Source organism: Periplaneta americana, chromosome 9 (assembly GCF_040183065.1).
Source record: "Periplaneta americana isolate PAMFEO1 chromosome 9, P.americana_PAMFEO1_priV1, whole genome shotgun sequence".
NCBI lineage: Eukaryota > Metazoa > Arthropoda > Insecta > Blattodea > Blattidae > Periplaneta > Periplaneta americana.
The window spans coordinates 174,541,422-174,563,840 of NC_091125.1; the positions used below are offsets into that span (position 1 = coordinate 174,541,422).

At 37.0% G+C, this 22,419-nt stretch overlaps 1 protein-coding gene across 2 annotated transcripts in view; it reads right to left on the minus strand.

Annotated features, from left to right (window-relative positions):
* Positions 1-6,514: 6,514 nt before the first annotated feature.
* The window catches only part of prtp (thioredoxin domain-containing protein pretaporter), a 37,288-nt gene continuing 21,383 nt past the window's right edge, over positions 6,515-22,419 (minus strand). For both annotated transcript variants that reach the window (XM_069836390.1, XM_069836391.1), the window contains exons 7-8: positions 13,491-13,623; positions 6,515-10,463 (exon numbers count right to left, since the gene is read on the minus strand). In XM_069836390.1, the coding sequence (XP_069692491.1) occupies positions 10,338-10,463; positions 13,491-13,623 (259 nt within the window). In that variant the 3' untranslated portion in view covers positions 6,515-10,337. The remainder of the gene's footprint in view (positions 10,464-13,490; positions 13,624-22,419) is intronic.

Below are 22,419 nucleotides of genomic sequence, written 5' to 3' on the forward strand. Positions count from 1 at the left end.
TACTCAAAATGGTGTTGGTACTGTAGCTACGTGTAAGTGTTTTTCATTCTACAGTTCTGTGGGATAGTATTTAGTATTATTATTTATTTATTTAACCTGGTAGAGATATGGCCATCAGGCCTTCTCTGCCCCTCTACCAGGAGATTACAACTATAATATGAAGAATAAAATTATAATTAATATTAAATTTACAATTAAAATTACAATAAAAATTAAAGTACGACAAGATTACCTGATTAATGAAAGCTAGACAATTTATCATAGAAGTTAAGAACAAAGAATATTTTTGTATTTACTGAATTACAAATTAAACCTAGAACAACAAGGTTCTATAGTGATAAAATTACCGGATATTGAAATATTGTGTGACAGATTAAGAGAACTATTTACAAGAAACCAGTCTGAACGAGTCTCAATTCCTGACCAAGTGCCTAGTAAGTTTGCGTTTGAATTCAATTTTATTTCGACAGTCCCTGATGCTAGCAGGTAGCGAATTCCAGAGTTTTGGCAGGGCTATTGTGAAAGAGGATGAGTATGAGGAGGTGCGATGGGATGGTATTGTTAGTATTGTTTCATGGCGAGAGCGTGTGTTCAGATTGTGGTGGGAAGAAAGGTAAGTGAAGCGAGACGACAGGTATGAAGGAATAGAAGAGTTCAAGATTTCGAAGAGAAGGAGAAGTGAATGTAAATTTCTTTTCTTATCTAGTTTAAGCCAACCTATTGTTTCCAGGGATGGGGTAATTTGATCATATTTACGAACATTGCTTACAAAATGTACACACAAATTATGAGCACGTTGAAGTTTCGTTTTGTTGTCGCTGGAGAGGTCAGTCAGTAAAATGTCCGCATAGTCGAAATAGGGAAATACAAGCGTCTGCACAAGGGACTTTTTTAAGCAAGAGGGAAGATGAACATTTATCCTTTTTAGCACATGGATAATAGAATATACTTTTCTGCAGGATATGAAGCTATATGTGTAGCACTACTATCATACAGGGGCAGGGGCGTATTTTGCGGGCTACCGGCGGTAGCCCAAGGAAATTACAAAAGAAAAAGTTTATAATATAACATAATGTAATAATTTTGTATTATTAGTTTTACCATAGTAATTAAAATTAAAGTAATTGTTAGATATATTTTGTGTAATAATAGGGTCAGCGGTAGCCCAAACCCTTTAACCAGTATACGCCACTGTACACGGGCGATTTCTCAGGGCATGCTATGCTTGCTGCGCAAGCCCAATATTTATTTCTCAAAATGGGATTACGTACATTAAAATTTATTTTGATTTTTGGAATATTGTATAGGCGTAATACCATCCGCAGGTTGCACACTGCAAGTATTGAAACGCTTGCTCGTTTCTCAGAGCTACAGAAAAGACGTAGAAACAGCGAGAATATGATGCGCGCGCAAGTGCCTTCCTCCTTGCGCACATGCTTCTGTTATGTGTTGTTTGAAGCTCTGGTCCGAGAGCTACACCAACGACTATTTAACGTTACACAGAGCAGTATTGACAGCGGGAATGTGCTGTGATTTGCGAGTGCAATGTAATTGTATGAGCGGAATGCATGTATTAGCTGCTCCATGTATTATTAATTCTTAATCATTAATTTGAAGTGTTGCAATGAGTTCGGAATTGTGTGTTATTGAAACCTTATTATTAAATCCATTTTCCCGAAGGACTATTCAAGAGAAGACAGACATTATAGAGAATATGTGCTCAATACAACAATGTGCATTGGTTGGTAGGGTCGAAAAAAACTAAATAAACTGTTTTGTTGGCCATGTTTGTTATATCATATCGAACTTCTACATCTGATAAGCGAATATGATCCATGACTCATAATGATTTCATAATTATAAAATAAATTATTTATGCGGGTCTGATTATTTTTATTAATTATGAATTATATCCTCCCATCTTCCTCTATGAATAAAAGAGCAAGCCTAACTTTCGTGACTAGCATTCGCCCCTGCTATCATATTACCCTGTTCGATCAAGCAGCTATTCTGCAGGATTCAAGAACAGCAATTATAGCCACAACATCAAAATTAGCTCCTAAAAGTAAAAATATTCTTAAGTGTTCGAAAATTATACACCACTTAAAAACATTAAATAAAAGAATACTTATTCAGTGGATACCTTCACACTGTGGAATTGCTGGCAATGAGACAGCTGATCTTCTTGGAAGCAACATCACGCAAAAGAAAGTAACATATTTACCTTTCCACTCCGTTAAAAAATTAATTAATTAGTTCAAAATTCACAACAATGAATTCTGAATATTACTCCAAATGAGCTATAAATTCCTTGCAAGAATCAAGCTGACCAGCCTGTCACTCAGATTACTTGCAAGTCACGACTGTTTGGTGAAGCATCTACACAGAAATGAATTATATTTTCCGTCTCGAAGCCCACCTTGTAACCTTCAACAAGAAATGGATCAAGATCACCTTCTCCAATGTCTGGCAGTTGCTACAAAACATCTGTACTGTACATGAAAAATATTTGCGTGCTAGAGAACTATTGGCTCTAGTATTAGTAACAACACTATTCTTCTGTAAGCACTTTAGTACCTCTTACAGGCTTTACTTTTACAGAATCCCCTAATGTGTGTCAGCATGGTACCTAGCCAAGACAACACAGGATGTCACTGTGACATCAAACATCATTGCCATACAGTTGGCGTGGTATAGCGGTAGTGACTGAGTTCGAGTCCCACTGGGGATGTTTACCTTCTTGGGTTTTTCCAAATTTTTCACCAACTGTAAGAAAAATGTCAGGTAATCAATGGCGAATTCTCAGACTTATCTCACTTATCACTAGAGCTAGGATTCGTATGTACAAAGCGTGTTCTTAAAGTAAGTTCCAAAAGGGTGTAGTAAGTAAATGGGAAGATATTTTTGCAAACCATTTTTGTTGCATTATATTCCCCACAATTCAATTACTTCTCAACATAATCTCCACCATTATTGAGGCATTTATCGAGTCGTGGCACAAGTCTTTCTATCCCCTCATTGCAGAATTCGCCCGCCTGCGATGCGAACCACTCCCGCACTGCTGTTTTCACTTCGTCGCCATCAAAAGTTGACCATTGAGGAACTTCTTGAGGTGCAGGAAGAGATGAAAGTCACTTGGAGCCAAATCCGGGCTGTAGGGGGGATGGTCACTTTGTTCCCAGCCAAATTTCGAGATGAGATTTTGGGTATCGTCGCCATCAAAACGTTGACCACAGAGGAACTTCTTGAGGTGCAGGAAGAGATCAAAGTCACTCAGAGCCAAATCCGGGCTGTAGGGGGGATGGTCAATTTTTTCCTGTCCCCATGGATTTTTTCATCGACAACACGCACCAAATCGTCATTGATCAAAGATGGCCGACCGGTATGCTGCTTGTCATGCACAGAGACGCGGCCCTCGTTGAACTTCCTAACCATCTCCTGACCATTCCACCACTGATGGCATCATCACCATACACCTCACAAAGTTGACGATGAATGTCAGCTGGTTTGATGTTTCTCGCATTCAAGAAACAGATAACAGACTGCATCTCACAGTTGGCGGGGTGCTCGATCACTTTAATCATTTCAACTGATCACAACTAACCACACACACGGACTGAAGCTCTGGAACTGCATGCACAGCTTGCCTGAGGACTGAAGAAGAAAACAAGCATGCGCAAAATAACGATTGCAGCGATGTGACGGTATAATTGAAAACGGAACTTACTTTAAGAACACGCCTTGTAGTAGAAGCTAAAATTTTTAGTCGGTATAGTTTATAAAAATGCAACTCATGCCCCCCACTCCTTATACTTGTTACTCAGTACTTCCATTAGTTAGCGCTAAGGGTCTTTAATCCTCTTAACCACCATTACAAAACAGCGAGGGGTTTAAAGGCTGTATTGTCTAGTCCTTGTGTCTTTTCTTGCATTTCGAGTCTTGTCAACCAGGCTTAAAACCTTCTGAACCGGCATCACATCGACTCAACTAACTCGAAGTCATTCTTAACTCTTACTACATATAAATCCTAGCTCCACTTATCACCAATTCCACTGATACTACATATCAGTTCCCAGATTCTTATGTACTAAAAGTTAATAATGACACTGAGTATACCAGGGAGGATGTGATGTCGGTTAGAACTGTTTTGAGGTCTTGTGTACAACACACTGAAATCTAACAGACAGTTGGGTCACAAAAAGAGAAGAATGCATCTCGTGAAGTGACCTTGTCACTTTGTAACAAACAGTTCAGACCAGTGGTGGCTCGTGGGTATTGAATTAAGGGGGGGCTGCATACAAAAATATGCGAGCTTAGTGGTTGAGTGGAAGAGAAGGCCTGATGGCCTTAACTCTGCCAGGGAAAATAAAACTATTATTACTAAAACTATTATTAGTAGGCTATTTTGTTTAGTGGCTCTTCCCATTGTGAGATTCAACTGATGGGCACTTAATTTCACATTTATCCTGAATTGTTAAGGTACTGAACTGAATAGACTGTAAATATTGTACAGAATTAAACATTGTTACACTTGTTATACTCACAACGTTAAAGAAAATGTATTTAAAACTGCGCGCTACTGACAAACTGCTGCAAATTTTGCAGCGCCTGGAAACTCTGGATTCATGGCGAGGGGCTAGCAGGGGGAGGGGTAAAACTAACGCGCAAAGTTTCTGAGACGAGACTGGCAGCTCCAGGGGAGGAAGTGGCTTCACCCTATAGTCTTTGTCTTTGGTTTCGCTCTGGCAGCACCAGGGGAGGAAGTACTTCATTAACGATTGCGTGCATGTCAATGAGAGAGAAATTTTTTAAAAAAATTCGAGCCGCTAAATAAGACTGTATAATAAATATATTTCACAACATAAAACGAGACAAGAACCACAAATGTCTGGAGGTGCTGCAGCTCCGCAGCCCCCCTTCGAAAGCCACCCCTGGTTCAGACCATTCTATTGAACTTGAATATGAAAAGCTAGAACCACACACTAAAACCACCCAACAAGTCTAGGTCACGTGGAAACTGTAGTCAATTCCACAGCAAAGACAAACTCACTACTTCTTTCAAACACGGTGGCATTTATAAACATTCTTTGGTGAATACACACGCCCACATACAGCTCATCGCGTGTTTGTTACTCACAGAGCTTACTTATGCCATGATGCTGATTCCTAGAAGAGTGATAGACATAATTAAATATCTATCAGCTCGAGATGGGGAACATTAGAAATCGCCAAGAATCATCCAACCACAAAAATCACACTGTGACAAAACCACAACTTTCTGTCACGGTGATTTTTACAGAGCTGTTGCATCCCACCTCTATTTTACATAATATGAAACATTACAAGGGTAATACAATGTTAAAATTGAAATATACCGTCTATACTTATCTAGTTTTTAATATAATTGATTATAACATAAACGTTTTCGGCACTAATGTGCCATTTTCAAATGTATGAAAATCTGCCTAATTACATATTCAAATAGATGCACATGAACTGTGTAAATGAAACATATAATGTGTACCCTTGATGATCTCATATCACATATAAAACAATCTATATGTAGATGATTAAATAATTAAAAATTAAAAACACACACTTATTACTAACATTTAAAATCTGTTTTGATTTTCTGCTGCAGTTATCCATCATTTGGTGGAACACTGCGGTTATCTTGACGTATTATGTAGTCAAATGCAGTTATTCAATTACTTAAAATGTTAAAAAATTGCACTGAGATACTAACTGTTAAAATATTAAAAATCCTTTATGTTAATTTATTGTTATTGCACCAAGATTCCTTGTTTTTTTGTTCACTTTCACATATTGAAGCACTTTACCATGATTGAATGTGGTGCGTAATATAAGTTACATTGATACCTGGCTATTGTTTTCCTTCGGTTTGCCGTGGTTGGATTATTACATATTCATGGTTGTCACCGTCCGATTATCAGTCAAGCCTTTACACTGCGAACATAAAATATTGTTGTTACGTATTTGAATATGCTGATGGTTAAATGCATTGAATTGAGCTAGTGACTTACGTACAATGGCTGGACATGTTGCGTGCTCGACGTTGGCCAGGCTACGACTGAGAGTCGTTCGATGCTCACAATGGTTCTTATCTTAATGAACATCTGGCGGAACCAGAAGTAATGTTAGTAATAAGTGTGTGTTTTTAATTTTTAATTATTTAATCATCTACATACAGATTGTTTTATATGTGATATGAGATCACCAGGGTACACATTATATTTTTCATTCACACAGTTCATGTGCACCTATTTGAATATGTAATTAGGCAAATTTTCATACATTTGAAAATGGCACATTAGTGCCGAAAACGTTTATGTTATAATTAATTATATTAAAAACTAGATAAGTATATACGGTATATTTCAATTTTAACATTGTATTACAACTTGCTTATCGGATAAACCATACAACATGAAATTATTACAAGGGTAGTTTGGATGGAGGAAGCAGGCTTTTGTATAAAATAAAATAAAATATAAACATAGCAAATTCGGTCAACTTCATTATTCTGGCATCTTTACTTTTACACTCGTGCTAATTATAAAAAAAAAAAAAAACAAACTTACAGAGTAGTTCAATTCATAGAAACGTTCACACATTCAAGTTACTGTATCAGTCCGCTGTGAAGATTTACAAACTATTCTGACAGCAAAGGTTAGCGTACTTGTAACTTCTAACGACAACGAGGTCTGTATCAAATAGAATGTCGCACTTGCTCAGTAAAGGGGAAACACTTCAACAGTTAGAACATTCATTCATATCGAAACAATAATTCTTAACAGACATTGACTGACATGTACTTTCATTAATTGGTTATGTCTCTAAAAAATCTCGTCAACACAGTCCATCAATCAAAATTGTTATATTTCAGAAGACACACAGATGAACAAAATCTCCCAAAGGAACTGAGTCCAACAATACTACTAATATTTTAGTTAGCTTATGAAGAACAACCTAGTCCAATCAACTGTGAAAAGTGATATGTACTAGCTATTGTCAGTTTATTACGTATTAGTAAGATTAGTGCATCATGGGAAAAAATTTTAACCACAACAGAAAATTAAGATAAATCATTACGTGAAAGAAGACAGAAGATACTTATTCTGAAAATATCAACACTTATTCAACGTTACAATGAATATCTATGTCGAGCAAATCTACTGATAATTCAGAATTAAAACATAAAAATATTTCAAATGCATGCTTTAGAGCAAATAAGTTCGTTGAGTTTGTATACAACTGCAGCCTATACTGAGAGACTGTTGTTATTTTGTTGAAAAATAACATAATATAGTATTGTATATGGCACCGTAACATACCACACTGACACTGAAGTTCACTAGGACACATTTCAACTGTAAATTGAGAAACAAAAAACCTTATTTCCAAAAATATACATATGTTTTTTATATATCTTGATTACACAACTTTTAACACTGTATCACTTCGGAATATTTATGATAAGAACTTTCTTGTGTTAAATATTATTAACGTACCTTGTTAACATGTTTCGACCTATTTTCGGTCATCTTCGGAACTGGTCGTTGTTGGTCTTGGCGCCTCTTGTTTTCTGTGAGGGTGCGTTCGTAGTGTAGAGTCAAAGAGTGTATGTGTTTTGAAGTTGAGTTGTGTGTTGAGAATATCGTTGGGTGTGTTTTCGTGTGTCTGTATATTTCATATTGTTCTAGTGTGTTTAGTTTCTGGCTTTTTGGTTGGATGTGCAATATTTCCATGTCTGTGTTGGTGTCTTTGTAGGTGTGGTTGGAATTTGTGATGTGTTCTGCATATGTGGAGGTGTTTTGTAATTTTGTTATGGCTGTGATGTATTCTTCGTAACGTGTTTGAAATGATCTGCCTATGTAGAAGTTGTTGCAGGTGTTACATTTGAGTTTGTATACGCCTGTATAACAAACAAACAAATACAACCACACAGGCGTATACAAACTCAAATGTAACACCTGCAACAACTTCCACATAGGACAGACAGGCAGATCGTTTCAAACTCGTTACAAAGAACACATCACAGCCATAGCAAAATTACAAAACACCTCCACATATGCAGAACACATCACAAATGCCAACCACACCTACAGAGACATCTACACAGACATGGAAATACTACACATCCAACCAAAAAGCCAGAAACTCAACACACTAGAACAATATGAAATATACAGACACACGAAAACACACCCCAACGATATTCTCAACACACAACTCAATTTCAAAACACATACACTCTTTGACTCTACACTACGAACGCACCCTCACAGGAAACAAGAGGTGCCAAGACCAACAACGACCAGTTCCGAAGATGACCCAAAATAGGTCGAAAAATGTTAACAAGGTACGTTAAAACTTAACACAAGAAAGTTCTTATCATAAATATTCCGATATGTTTTTTACGATATACTGCATATTACACAGAAATTACGATATTAAGACTGACCGAAGATGATAACATGCAGATAAACTTAAGTACTCTGCCAAAACTGATCAACATGAAAGTCTGTTCACAGATTACCTGTAGGCATCGAGTACCACACTCCGTGTAGGTATGTATATTACTAATAACATCATACATACAGTAACTCTTAAACAAGCACTTACTGGTATGCCATGGCATCTATCAGTGAAATAACGTAAAGTAATTTTAGATTACTAGTAAAATATTGGATTAAATGTATAAAAATATGCCAACAAAATAAAATATACTGTATACAAAATTGATTCGAAAAAAATGTCATATTTAAAAGAAATCAAACCTATGCACTTTTCAAACTCTGAATGAGTGAATATCCGCAAATTAATATTCAGTTCAGAAATCGTAAAAAAAAATGCATTTGTATATTAAAGACAGAAAAACTGGAGAGAGGAGGAGAAACTCTCAAGTAATGTGAACTTTAGGTTTGTGGAATCGGATGATAAAAATGATATCAAGTCCTATGAAATTAGACGCAGTGTTACACCGAACTTGAAGACATATGTCAGTATATGGTGAAACTTTATTCAGAAATAGGCTGCCTCCAACTACCTGAGTACGAACCATTACAACTGTGCTATGTATCGCTCACATCAGGAATTGATGCTAAAAACCAGAATATTATTAGTGTAATCTAATACAGTATGTACTTATTTCCTCAAACCATCTTCCACGAATCAAACTCATCTTATGGAAATGGACAACGTGAGACAGCTTGAACTATACAAATTTGTATCAAATCGACAATCAATTCATCAGTTACAAAATCAACCTCGTGACTATGTTGATGCAATGTGCCTACTGTCACGTCTACAAAGGATCAGATACTGACAATCAAATACTCCCTGTTATTCAGCCAAGTGTGCTGTGGAATCAAGTTGTACACAGCTGTATAAACGTACTATAGTACTCAAACTAGGACCAGGAATGTAACATGTGGAAAGCTGTGGTCCCAGTTCCTTTATGCCAGTCTACACCTGTCCCCCATACTTGTACTACTAAGCAGTCCGTTAAAAATAGTATGCGGTCTAACTAGTTACGATTCGACAGAACTCGTAACAATGTAACCCACATTAAAATTACGGTCACTATTCTCTTATCACATTTAGTTGGGGAGAGGGGGAGGCTGTGAACACTACAATGTCATTTCAAAAATTAGAAAGAGAAAATTGAGCAAGAAGATGATCTACGAACACACATCTGTACACTTTCTAAGGAAACTTCTAAATCCATACCCACAGTAATAATTTGGAATACAGGATGTGTTTGGAAAGTGTCAAACATTTCATAAAGGAATCACGTTTCATCGACTACAACATGAAACAACAAACTGAGAGATGTAATAAACCGACAACAATTTATATAATTTGACTAAAAAAAAAATAAAATAAAATCCTTAACAACAAACAACACAAGAAATATTGTTTCATTCCTGTTGACCTTCAAGAACACTCAAACCAAGGTGAAGTACTCCAAGTACCGATGAATATTCAAACAAGAAACTCCATACGAAAATTTTCTTTGATCTGTGTTGTTTTTTAAAAAACATCTTTGTACTGGGAAATTTGAGATCAAAGACATGAAGATACATCCCAAAAAGTGTTCAAATGATCTATTCCCATTTTACTATGTACTGAAACTGTTCCATCGATGAAGAGAGATTTTTTAGATTGTGGAATCACCCAAACTTTTGCTTGGTAAAGTATCAGGTGCACATTTTAAAACTATTTTTCTTAATCGAAAATCAAGGTGCAGCATTACAGCTTCCAGTCTGTGGAGTCCAGCTCTACAGCGTAACTGTCAAGCCAGTGCAGTCAGTCTACAGCTCGTCGTGGGGCAGATGCTTGGCAACGAACTCGTACAGGTCGTCCAGATTGCGGGAGCCAGTGTACTCCGCCACCTTGGACCCATCTTTGTAGAGGTACAATGAAGGAAAACCGTCCACCTGAAATTTAAAGCACATTCTACTCAGCTCTTATGCGCCTCCCACAACCCTCTTATGGCGAAGTGTATCAACATCGGTTAAAAACGCAGGAATCGTAGATTATGAAACGACGGTTAAACAGTAGCCGTGGTTAAAATGTAATTTGTGTGCACCATTCATAATCACAGATTACTTAAACATGGCTAGCTGACACCTCATTTAACCAGAGTAAAGTCTATGCTGGTGTACTGTTTCTACAAAATGACTAAAGGAAAGCATCCATACCGCTGCAAAGATAATAGTCAACGTGTAAAAATGACTGTGCTCACTCCGTTCTATATCGAAATGAACGTGTCCTACATTTTCGCTTTGCATTTGTTTGCCTTTGGGCGCTGTTATATTTGCGAGTTGCATTTCTTTGCTGTTAGGTTAAAATCGTACAAAATAGAAAATTGAATGCAAAAATGATTATATCCCAATGTGTGGTTGAAGTGTCGCTAGACTTAATTACTAGAATTTAAATATATTATATAAAAAGATGGAATATCTATAAAGGAAAAGTATGCAGATGATTAATAGCAATGTGTATACGATCAAGGACCTCATTTACACGAGGTAACTGTTCATTATCCTAAGATCCATAAATAACCTCTCTTTGTTCAGCCAGTGATATAGAGAAAGAGATATTCGAGTATTCCCTCTTAAAATACAGAAAATATCAGTTACATAGAATCGTAATAAAAGCAGCCGAACCATAGGAGAAATATGACTTTTTGTGTTATTTCAAGTGATCCATTTGTAGATTTTGATAAACGAAATCCCTCCTGAAATTTTCTGTCACCTAATTCCTCGTAAGAATTCTCTCTTTCCACTAAAGAAACTTCACGCTCACGCTCTATCCAAGTAATTCAAGTACTGTATAATAATAATCGTCTTCGAAATAAACATCTGTGGCTCTGGCCGCCATTTTGCTTTACTTGCTCTACTAATCACTGGTTATCTCTTTTAACCGCTCGAATATGGCCAATTAGAGATTACTGTGGTTAATCTCCTATTTAAGTCGTAACCGAGGTCGATCCACTGTAAAAATGCTTAACCAGAGGTTAGGTGACAATTTTAACCGGTGGTTAAACTAACCGACGTTGATGCACGTGGGCATTAGTATTACAAAGCAACTGTAACATGTTCGAATCAAAATGCTATATTGGTTTCTCTTAGTTCTACTAATTTGCTTCAGTCACCTGCATATTCTTTATACAAACTTCTACACAGCCGCACATTCTGTGAAAACAGTAATCGTATTCACATTGTAGGGAGCAAGCAGTGTGCAACCCAGCAGTATTCCTCACTGATGCCTTATTTCATAAGAATGAACATTTCTTAAATGCTACAAAGATTCGTAACCTTCTGAGGAACAGAGAATTTGATATTTGGTGTCGTCATCCACAGAAAGGGAAAGGCGTAGTTTTATTTAAACAATATCGTGGTCCCAACAAATGGATTTGTAAACACGAAGGACTCTCCAACAGCGAATGGCGCGATGGCAATAAAATGGTTGGAAATGTTGCTGCAGTATGTGCTGTGCCGGGAAGATCTCAGGACAACCATTGTAGGCATTGCCACAACGAGGCTGAAACTCTTGCACACGTCCTGGGATCCTGTCCGCACGGCGAAGCTCTGCGAAACGCTAGACACCACCAAGTACAATCAATTATAGCCACTGCCCTTAAAGATGCCGATTACAAACCTTTGAAGAAGTACATGGTCTCTCCATCACTGGCAGTACACGGCGCATAGATATAGTAGCTTTCAAGGAATCTACCAGATCTGGATACATAATTGATCCCACTGTGCGTTTCGAAACGGATGAGGAACAGCCAGCAGAAGTGGATAAGGAAAAAAAGAATATCTACAATCCTACCATTCCATATTACCTCCAAAAGTACCAGTTAAAAGATCTTGAAGTAATCGGACTTCTGGTTGGAGCAAGAGGTACCGCTACTCTCTTCATGAAAGATGTCTTTAAGAGGCTTGGAATACCTACATCTATTATTCCGATTGTAACTTTAGCTGCATTGAAAGAATCACCTATATTCGAAATCAAACTAAGTTCAGTAGCATTCTTTACTTTTTTGTAACACTTACCTCTCTAAAAATAGGTATATTTCCTCTAATCTCACAAAAATTATTTGCAGCTATGTACTTGTAGGAATTTCATTGTCAAAACAAAATCAATGCTTCAATGAACTTGTAAAAATTTCTGTGGTTAAGTACTCTTTGTCCCTTGTAGCAGCTCACGAATGGTGAGAAGATTTATAAATATAATACACCAGCGATATTGTAAATAATGTACTGCAAAATGAGATCAACACTTTGCACATGTATTATAAATGGTTGTGCTTTCAACTATAACACCATAAGTACTTATAAATGAAAGAACATAACACATAATTAAAATTTATCAGTACAACCAAACCTAACATAGGTGCTTACTCCATTAGCATTTTAAAACGAACAAGAAAGTGTCTAATATCAACTGGTGTCAACTTTCTTGGTAACCACATAAAATGCAGTGTTGCCTATTTTCAATTAAGAAATTACCCACTCTGGAGGTATAGGAATTACATGCCTAAACTAACAGGTTACATCTTTGTTATTTTAGTTTGTTATTTAACAACGCTGTATCAAGTACTAGGTTATTTAGCATCAATGAGATTGGTGATAGCGAGATGATATTTGGAGAGATAAGGCCGAGGATTCGCCATAAATTACCTTGCATTCACATTACGGTTGGGGAAAACTTCGGAAAAAACCCAACCAGGTAATCAGCCCAAGCGGGGATCGAACCCATGCCCGAATGCAACTTCAGACCGGCAGGCAAGCACCTTAACCAACTGAGCCACACCAGTGGTTCTGTACATCTTCCATGCATATTAAAAGGATAGACTTATCCTCAGAAATTCCAACACACTTCGTTAATTAATACTGCTGGTCACAGCCATGCTACAAGAACAGGGTTAGTACAAAGGCTCAGCTCCCTGACCTCACCTCTTGCTCACTGCAGAGCTCTTTGTTCATGTCCAATGTGCAATCCACCTTTGCGATCTTGACAAAAGGATTCCCAATGAATTTTTTACCCAACTCTTCCCATATGGGCGCCAGTCTCTTGCAGTGGCCACACCTACACCAAGAAAACACTGTGTAATTACGTCATACTCTATTAATTGAACACAGAATTAAGTATAGTGGTTTCCAGATGGTAGCCTGTAAGTTCACACACACTCTTGAAAAATCCAACAACATGAACTGTAACCAAAGTGTATGAAAATTAATTTAAGACCTTTGTAAACACTCAACTGAGATGCACTGACAAGTTAGATAGTTACTAACAGAGAAGTCTGCCAAGTCACACTGGCTCTAGCCAACACTTCGTAGTGTTCTGTAAAAATCGTGATGGTGATGTGGTCGAGATGAAATATTGTGGATTACACAGGATTCAAATATACTGTATATAGATATCGTCCTAACATGTCCTGAGAACTATATAGCATGTGTATGTTTCACTGAAATGTGTAATTTGTTTATTACTTCCTTCACATATGAAGTCCAGGATAACAGAGAGAGTTTGGAATTGAACGGGTTACATCAGCTGCTTGTCAATGCGGATGACGTGTATATGTTAGGAGAAAATCCACAAACAATTAGAGAAAACACGGGAATTTTACTGGAAGCAAGTAAAGAGATAGGTTTGGAAGAAAATCCTGAAAAGACAAAGTATATGATTATGTCTCGTGACGAGAATATTGTACGAAATGGAAATATAAAAATTGGAAATTTATCTTTTGAAGAGGTGGAGAAGTTCAAATATATTGGAGCAACAGTAACAAATATAAATGATACTTGGGAGGAAATTAAACACAGAATAAATATGGGAAATGCCTGTTATTATTCGGTTGAGAAGCTTTTATCATCCAGTCTGCTGTCAAAAAATCTGAAAGTTAGAATTTATAAAACAGTTATATTACCGGTTGTTGTTTATGGTTGTGAAACTTGGACTCTCACTTTGAGAGAGGAACACAGGTTAAGGGTGTTTGAGAATAAGGTGCTTAGGAAAATATTTGGGGCTAAAAGGGATGAAGTTACAGGAGAATGGAGAAAGTTACACAACACAGAACTGCACGCATTGTATTCTTTACCTGACATAATTAGGAACATTAAATCCAGACGTTTGAGATGGGCAGGGCATGTAGCACATATGGGCGAATCCAGAAATGCATACAGAGTGTTAGTTGGGAGGCTGGAGGGAAAAAGACCTTTAGGGAGGCAGAGACGTAGATGGTAAGATAATATTAAAATGGATTTGAGGGAGGTGGGATATGATGATAGAGAATGGATTAATCTTGCTCAGGATAGGGACCAATGGCGGGCTTACGTGAGGGCGGCAATGAACCTCCAGGTTCCTTAAAAGCCAGTAAGTAAGTAAGTCACATATGAAGAAACTAGGTCACAACATAGAAAGTTCAACATTAAGCATCATGCACATTGAACATTAATAAGTAAAATGTTCTAGGTTATAAAGCAACACAAGTATAATAAAATTAAAACAATTCTCTGTTCCCATGGCGGCACACCAGCTAGCTGAAACAACAGGCTGTATTTTGAAACAGTACAGTAATAAAACAGTCATGAAGTCATACACCATTACTCTTAAATAGTTTCGCGTCTTATTCATACACCAGAAAAGTTAATGAACTGTGACACATTACTTCATTTTCTTACAACAAGCAACATAAAAATATGCTCTTCTATAACTGCCACAAACAAGCTGAGAGAAATCGATGTCAGAAATTCTGCAGAAAGAAACGTATTCACTCAAAGGACCTTCCTAGCACATTACGTCACTGAGTTAACACAGTTCCTTGCAAACTGATGACTGTGATATGGTGAACTTCACAATTTTAAGTAGCAGTCATGTGAAACATGAGGCAGAAGTGCAAATTCTACCTGGCACTGAAATCATGATCTAAGTCGGTCAATTATAATCTTTTTTTTTAAATAATGATGTGAGAAACATGTAGAGGTAAGTCTCCAAACTGACGGTGTCAGCTTCCTCCTGAATACACCGAGTATTATTCTCACTGTGACATATGCTACATCAGTTAGGTTAACAACTTCATGTTGGCCCATGCAGGGCACACAAGACCAGGTTTTTCTCTATAAATTCATTTTCGTCTGTCACTTGTATTCTGTCATTCATCCATGGCAGATGTTAAAAACTATTATTTTATTTATTTTTACCATTGTCTCATTTTCTTCATATTATGCCCAACGAAATCAATGACTCGAAAGTTAAAAAATATTGTTGAACAAAAGTGTTGTAATAACAAAATAAAATAATACCTGGGTGAACACTGTGTGTATATTATATAACTATATTCAGCGCATTTCGAACTGGCAGATCAAGATCACATACAAACCACGCACAAGTCACTGAACTGAAAACTGTAAACTGAAGCACTGGTAATTTCGGATGTCCCAGATGACTTTAGCTATTATTATTATAATAATTTATTTAATCTGGCAGAGCTAAGGCCAGTAGGCCTTCTCTTCCGCCCAGCCAGACTCTAATTCTAATTAAATACATTTGCTTACATAGTTATTACATTAATATCTAGACCATAAAACAACATGAAAGTAAATAATGAAAACTGGATAACTAATGTTAGTGTGACAATAATAAACACTGGTAAGAAATAGTTATAACAATAATGATGATAATAATAATAATAATAATAATAATAATAGTAATAATAATAATGGTAATAATAATAATAATAATAATAATGATGATGAGATAATTTAGATATTTATCTGTGATATATATAACTATTAAACATTGAGAAACCTGAAACAGCTATTATTGTTGACAATAATTGTTAGAAAAATATCTTGTTAGCCTATTCTTAAATTGATTTGATGTCTGACAGTCCCTGACATTACTATGGAGAATGGTTCAGGAATGGGGTAAGCAAGTGTGGCAAATCACATGATCTGGGTGACCATTCTGTTGTGCCACGATGGTCTATCTTGCTAGTGCAAGAAATCCCCACTCCTAGACTAAAATGAGTTCGTGCTCCATCCTGCATATCATCAAAACGAGGGCTGTTGACGCATGAACATGGTTGCCAACCCATCACTTTTTACCACTGGCTATTCGTTTATTCAAGTTATGACATCTATATGTATGTACCAGTATGGAACCTAAGAACGAATATTGGGGAAAGCAACTTTTGACCACCTTGTATATCCCATACTGAACTTTATTATATTTTAAAATACAAAATATATTAACTTCAATTAGCATATCACGAAAAAGTATGAATAGTCTGAAGTACAAAATATAGGATTTGGCAGAGAAATGGGTTTTTGGTATGATCCTGTTCCATGGAAGGCTTGGACTCTTGAATTTATACAATCAGATAACTCAATTGGAATGACTAGGATGATTCGATTGGTCTGAGATGCTGCTCCCATCACACATGCCACTATTCTGTCTTTCTATTTCTTAAATCACAATCTTTTTTCTGTTTTACCTCGATCACCTTTACTTCTGGTACACGCGACCTCAGAGCAGGTTCTGCTCAGGGATAACTCAGTCTCGCTTGCAGATCACCTTTTGCTTCAATATCTTGACACAAATCCAGCTGGATTTATTGCATTACTCAGATAACGTTGATTAAGATGGCATGTACAAGGTCCAACAACAACAAAGGGCTGGACTTTATTCCCTGCATTGTGACTGACCACCATATCTCAACCTCAGCAACATACTTGGGCTGTTTTCATCCAGAACAATTCTGAGGCCCAGGAGCCAGTGAGAAGTTAATGCCATGTGACGATACAGAAAACTTGGAAAACACTATTTTGCACATGCCTCCATGCAGTTATACACAGCTATCATAATGGAATTAATATATAGTGATTGCCTTTGAGAAGTACCACACAAAGGTTATGTACTGTAACCTCCTATAATGTGTGTACACTTCCAATCCTGTCATTTTAAGTACATACAAAGCATAGCATTTAATGTAGTGTAAGCTTAACTGCATATTCAAAACGTACTTTTCTTTAATCAACTTCTTATGCCTGCATTTTCTTTACAAAATACTTAGGACCCTGAAAAATGGTGAATAAATTCATGCAAGAGTGGTGTAAAAATGTTGGTCATAGCAAGTTAAATAAATGCTGTAAATTTACAAAACATCAGCACAATAGACTATATATCTAACCTGCACAATAGTCTCTCGTTAATCTGAATTCCAAAGACCTCAAAAAGAGTCAGTCCGGTTTAATGAAGTTCGACCTAACAAGGTTTTAGTAAAAATAGGTCCCCATTATCTAAAATGGCAAAATAAGTCTGTTGAGTTGATTTCCGTCACTGTGGGTAGTCAGCACTCAACTGTTTCATAAACACGGTGCAGCGTACTCTATCAATAAATGAATACTTACACAATATTTATTTCTGCCCTTTTTTTTTTTTATTAATTAACTTTCCTAGAAATCATACTGCCTACAGTAAATATCCTCCTGATCATCATTTCAATAATACAATTTAGTGATAGTAGGCTTACTTACTGAATAAGTGCAACACAATCAAATCAAATCAATCTTCTTAATGTATCCAGCTGTTTGCTGACAACATAAAGTCCACTATAGTCCACTGTAGTCTATTCAGTTCTTTTTCACGAGAAATGAGGGGTATTTTGATTGGTGTTCATTATAGATGCCTGTTGCTAGTAGCCAGAGGTGGGGTGTAGTCAATATATACTGCAGGGCTGTGTCTTCTGCAACTGGTACTGATGAGTTTACTTTACTTCTTTTGTGGTTTATGGATGGACAGTACAGAAGAATGTGTTCCAGATCTTCATCAGGATTATTGCACCACAGACAAGTAAGATTATCAGAAATGTGAAATAGGTGTAGGTACAATTGAGTGACAATGTGACCTGTTCTGGCTCTTGTTAAAAATGTTTGAACATGTCTGGGCAAGTTTTTGTACATTTCCAGGTCATTTGGTTTCTTTTGTACAGACTGTAAAATTTTTCCTTTGTCAGAAGAGAGCCAATTGTTGATCCATAGGTTTGTAAAATGAGACTTTACTGAAGCAAAAGCACTGGATAGAGATATCACTTGAAGAGGTGCAAATATGTTGCCTGTTTTGCAATATTATCGACTTTCTCGTTTCCAGGTATACCACAATGACTAGGTATCCATTGAAATGTTATTTCCTTTTGGAGTTCTTTTAGTTTACTTAGTTGTTTCTGAATCGGAATAATTCTATGTGCATATAGGTTTGGTACATATTTAATTATATTAAATATAGCCCCTTGGAATCGATAAGTATGCAAATAGATTTTTCAGAAATTAGAGTAACACACTGAAGAGCAGCATCAATAGCTAGCAATTCAGTGTCAAGACTGGAGGAGGATGAACATGGTATGAAATAACTTTCTTGATATTTTGGAATATAATACCCTGCTCCTGATGTCCCATTATTAGGATCTAGAGATCCATCTGTATAAATTTGAAGGTGATCCTTATATGTGCTACAGATTAGTACCATGGCATCTAACTTAAGAATGTATGGAGGATCATTTTTGGAATGATTTCCTGGAAAGTGGAATACAATACTACAGTACATTTTAAAGGTACTGCAACAGACTGAAGTTTCAATCAGAATTAAGGTATTTCAAGCTATGGAATTTGCAACAAAGAATAATGAATACGTACAGCAGAAAACTAATTAGTACATTATTTTCTTATCACTAAAAATCAGTAATTGCCGTTTGACTACTACTGCCCTCAACATGACAGTATTCTCTGAAGAGACCAAATCCAGAGCTGCCGTGCAGATGGTAGGAGGATCTCACATCACCAGTCAAAGTCTACAAGAACAAGATTTTATTTATACTGTATTAGAAATTATAATAACTGAAATACATATTACCCTACATCAGTGGTGGGCAAAATGAACGCAACCCACAAGACAGGATTTAAATGGCAACTACATACTGTGGGAGGGGTTGCACTCTACAGTGCAGTGACGGATTTACAGACAGTTGCGCCACTACACTCCTACCTACCATATGTAATTCACGTGATATTTAATTAATCATTTTTCAAAGCAATTTCTTGGAAATTGGGATTCATATCTGTGCATGCTATTTTCAGTTGTGCAAGGAGATGAGCATTGCTTAAGCGGGATCTCTGGCTGGACTTCATAAATTTCATTTTAGAAAACAGCCGTTCGCACTGGTAGGTTGATGAATACATACTGTCATTTCCCATAACTATGGTCCTGGAACACAACTATGGTCCACGATACAACCATTCAAAGATCATTGTAGAAGTAACATAGACCGTTTGTAGATAGCTGCAGTGACTTGAATTCAAACTACAGTACAGAAAGAATATAGATAAATGACGTAGGCCTACTACGTTATGAAGTACAAAATTTAAATAGTTGTATCGTGGACAATAGTTATGTTCCAGGACCATAGTTATGGGAAATGACGGGACTCATTATTTTTGAAGCAAACTGTCTAAGCAGTGGATATGTAGTACAGGAAATCTTTTAAAAAATTTTAGCCCCCAGTAGACCTTCACATTCTGCTTTCAAGAAGCCATCATTCTGCAAATCCAGTACCTCTAACTGCAATTCTGGGATAACATTTTCAATTTAAACATGAAAAGGAGTGAAAAAATATCGAAATCTTTCTCCATCCTTTGAAAATCACTGAATCTGTGTTCTTTGAACTCGTATAACAGGTGATCTATTTTAAGAATGTACATATTTAAGTTCAGGCAGCCAGGTAGCTCAGTTGGTAGAGCAGCTGGCTACGGACTGGAAGGTCCGGGGTTCGATCCCAGGTGGTGACAGGATTTTTTCTCGTTGCCAAACTTTCAGAACGGCCCCGAGGTTCACTCAGCCTCCTATAAAATTGAGTACCGGGTCCTTTCCGGGGGTAAAAGGCGGTCAGAGCGTGGTGCCGACCACACCACCTCATTCTAGTGCCGAGGTCATGGAAAGCATGGGGCTCTACCTCCATGCCCCCCCAAGTGCCTTCATGGCATGTTACGGGGATACCTTTACCTTTTTTTTACATATTTAAGTTCGAGTCCTGAATAGTTGTAACTTATCCTAAACATGAGAAATTAAAGAACCGCCTTTCTTGTAAGAGTGATATCCTCTCGATTCATATGATTCTGCGAAAGACATTGTGTCACTAATGAAGCTCCGAAGTACAGCAATCCAGTATAATCCGCCAGATACACACGCAGTATTTTCATGGAGTGGGGGAAGGGGAAAGTAGGGGGGCTTCGCTGAGGTCTGACATCACTGCGGCAATGCCGCAGGAATGCCCACCATTGCCCTACATTAAATAAATATCAATACAGCTAAGCCCTGAAAGCCCCGAAGGACGAAATACTTCTGTACGCTATACAGTACGTTCAGTTTAGCCAAGGAATAACTTGTGGAATATCCACTGAGGGGACAAAATTTCAACTCATAGTACGGTTTATCCAAAATTCGGTTTAAACGGTGGGTTTTTCTTTATTAATTCAGCTGGGACCAAACAGTTTGTTCGATTTATCTGGTTTCAAATTAACGAGGATCTACTGTAGTTGCAAAAATTACCGAGTAGCTTATGTTTATTACACCAGGAATTACGCATTTAACACAACCATTCAAGTTCTAACTTGACAATCCTAACCTAATCTTAAAATTAACAACTATTTAGACTTAGACCCATGCAGATATACGGGGAGGGGGGTGCATAAGTTGGTTAGACCATAGTAGATCCATTATGGACTCATGCCAGCATTTTCGTGGTCTTCCCAAATTTCTCCTTCCTCTTGGTACATAGGCAAGAATTTGTCTAGGCCATCTAGTGTGATCCATCCCTTCGACATGTTTCTTCCACTGAAGTCTATATTGTTGAACAAAATGAACTAAAGGACCTATTTTTAGTTCTTCAGTATGTCTTCATTTTCACAGTGTTCGAGCAATGAGCAGCCTGTTGTCCGTCTCATAAACCTCATTTCAGCTGCTGTTAGTCTTTCCTCATCAGCTTTTCTGATTGTCCATGCCTCACTGACAGAAGTCAGAACTGGTCCAGCTAATGTTTTATAGACTTTTAGCGTAATATGTTTTTGAATTTGGGAGGGTTTGAAGACAGTGAGATTACTCCAGTGATTTTTATAAATTGAGATCCTTTGCTTGCCACATCTTCATCAGTAATATAAGATAATGCATAAGTAGGAATACAGCAATAAAATATAGTTTTATGAAGTACAAATGAGGATTACATATCACTTGTAGTTACATGACATCAATCAACATCAATTTAACTGCCTGATCGTTCCATTATCGATTGTAATCCTTATTTGTGCTTAATAAAACTATATTGTATTACGGTCTTACTAATAAAAACTCTATATACAGACGTTTAACTGTCTTATACTTATACAATGAGTAGCTCGTTTATAAGTCGTGTGTAAATTCCTTACTAATAATCACTACATACGTCGTGTATAACAGTACAACTGTTACACAGCTACGTCATAGTCTCGTCATTACTTCGTTACGAAAGGTATTAGAATATCTGAGATTCTCTATTGCATCCGGTAGAGTGCTCTAGTGTGCCGTGTTAAGAATCGATAGTACAACTGGCTCTGATCGATTACAGACTGTATTTTGGACAAAGAGTACAGCTACAGCAATAATATTCTACTTATTCTGTGCTCTTTGGTGTGTTTTTCTATGGTTACAAGCATCCATCATCATAAAATGACAGTCGATATGAACAGCTGTTAGAGGGGCAGCCATTTTTTCTCTATATACAACGCTTAAACAAGGGGTTTCGTGTATGTAACTACTGCAAAGCAATTCCCATGTATAGTTACAGCCTGTTTA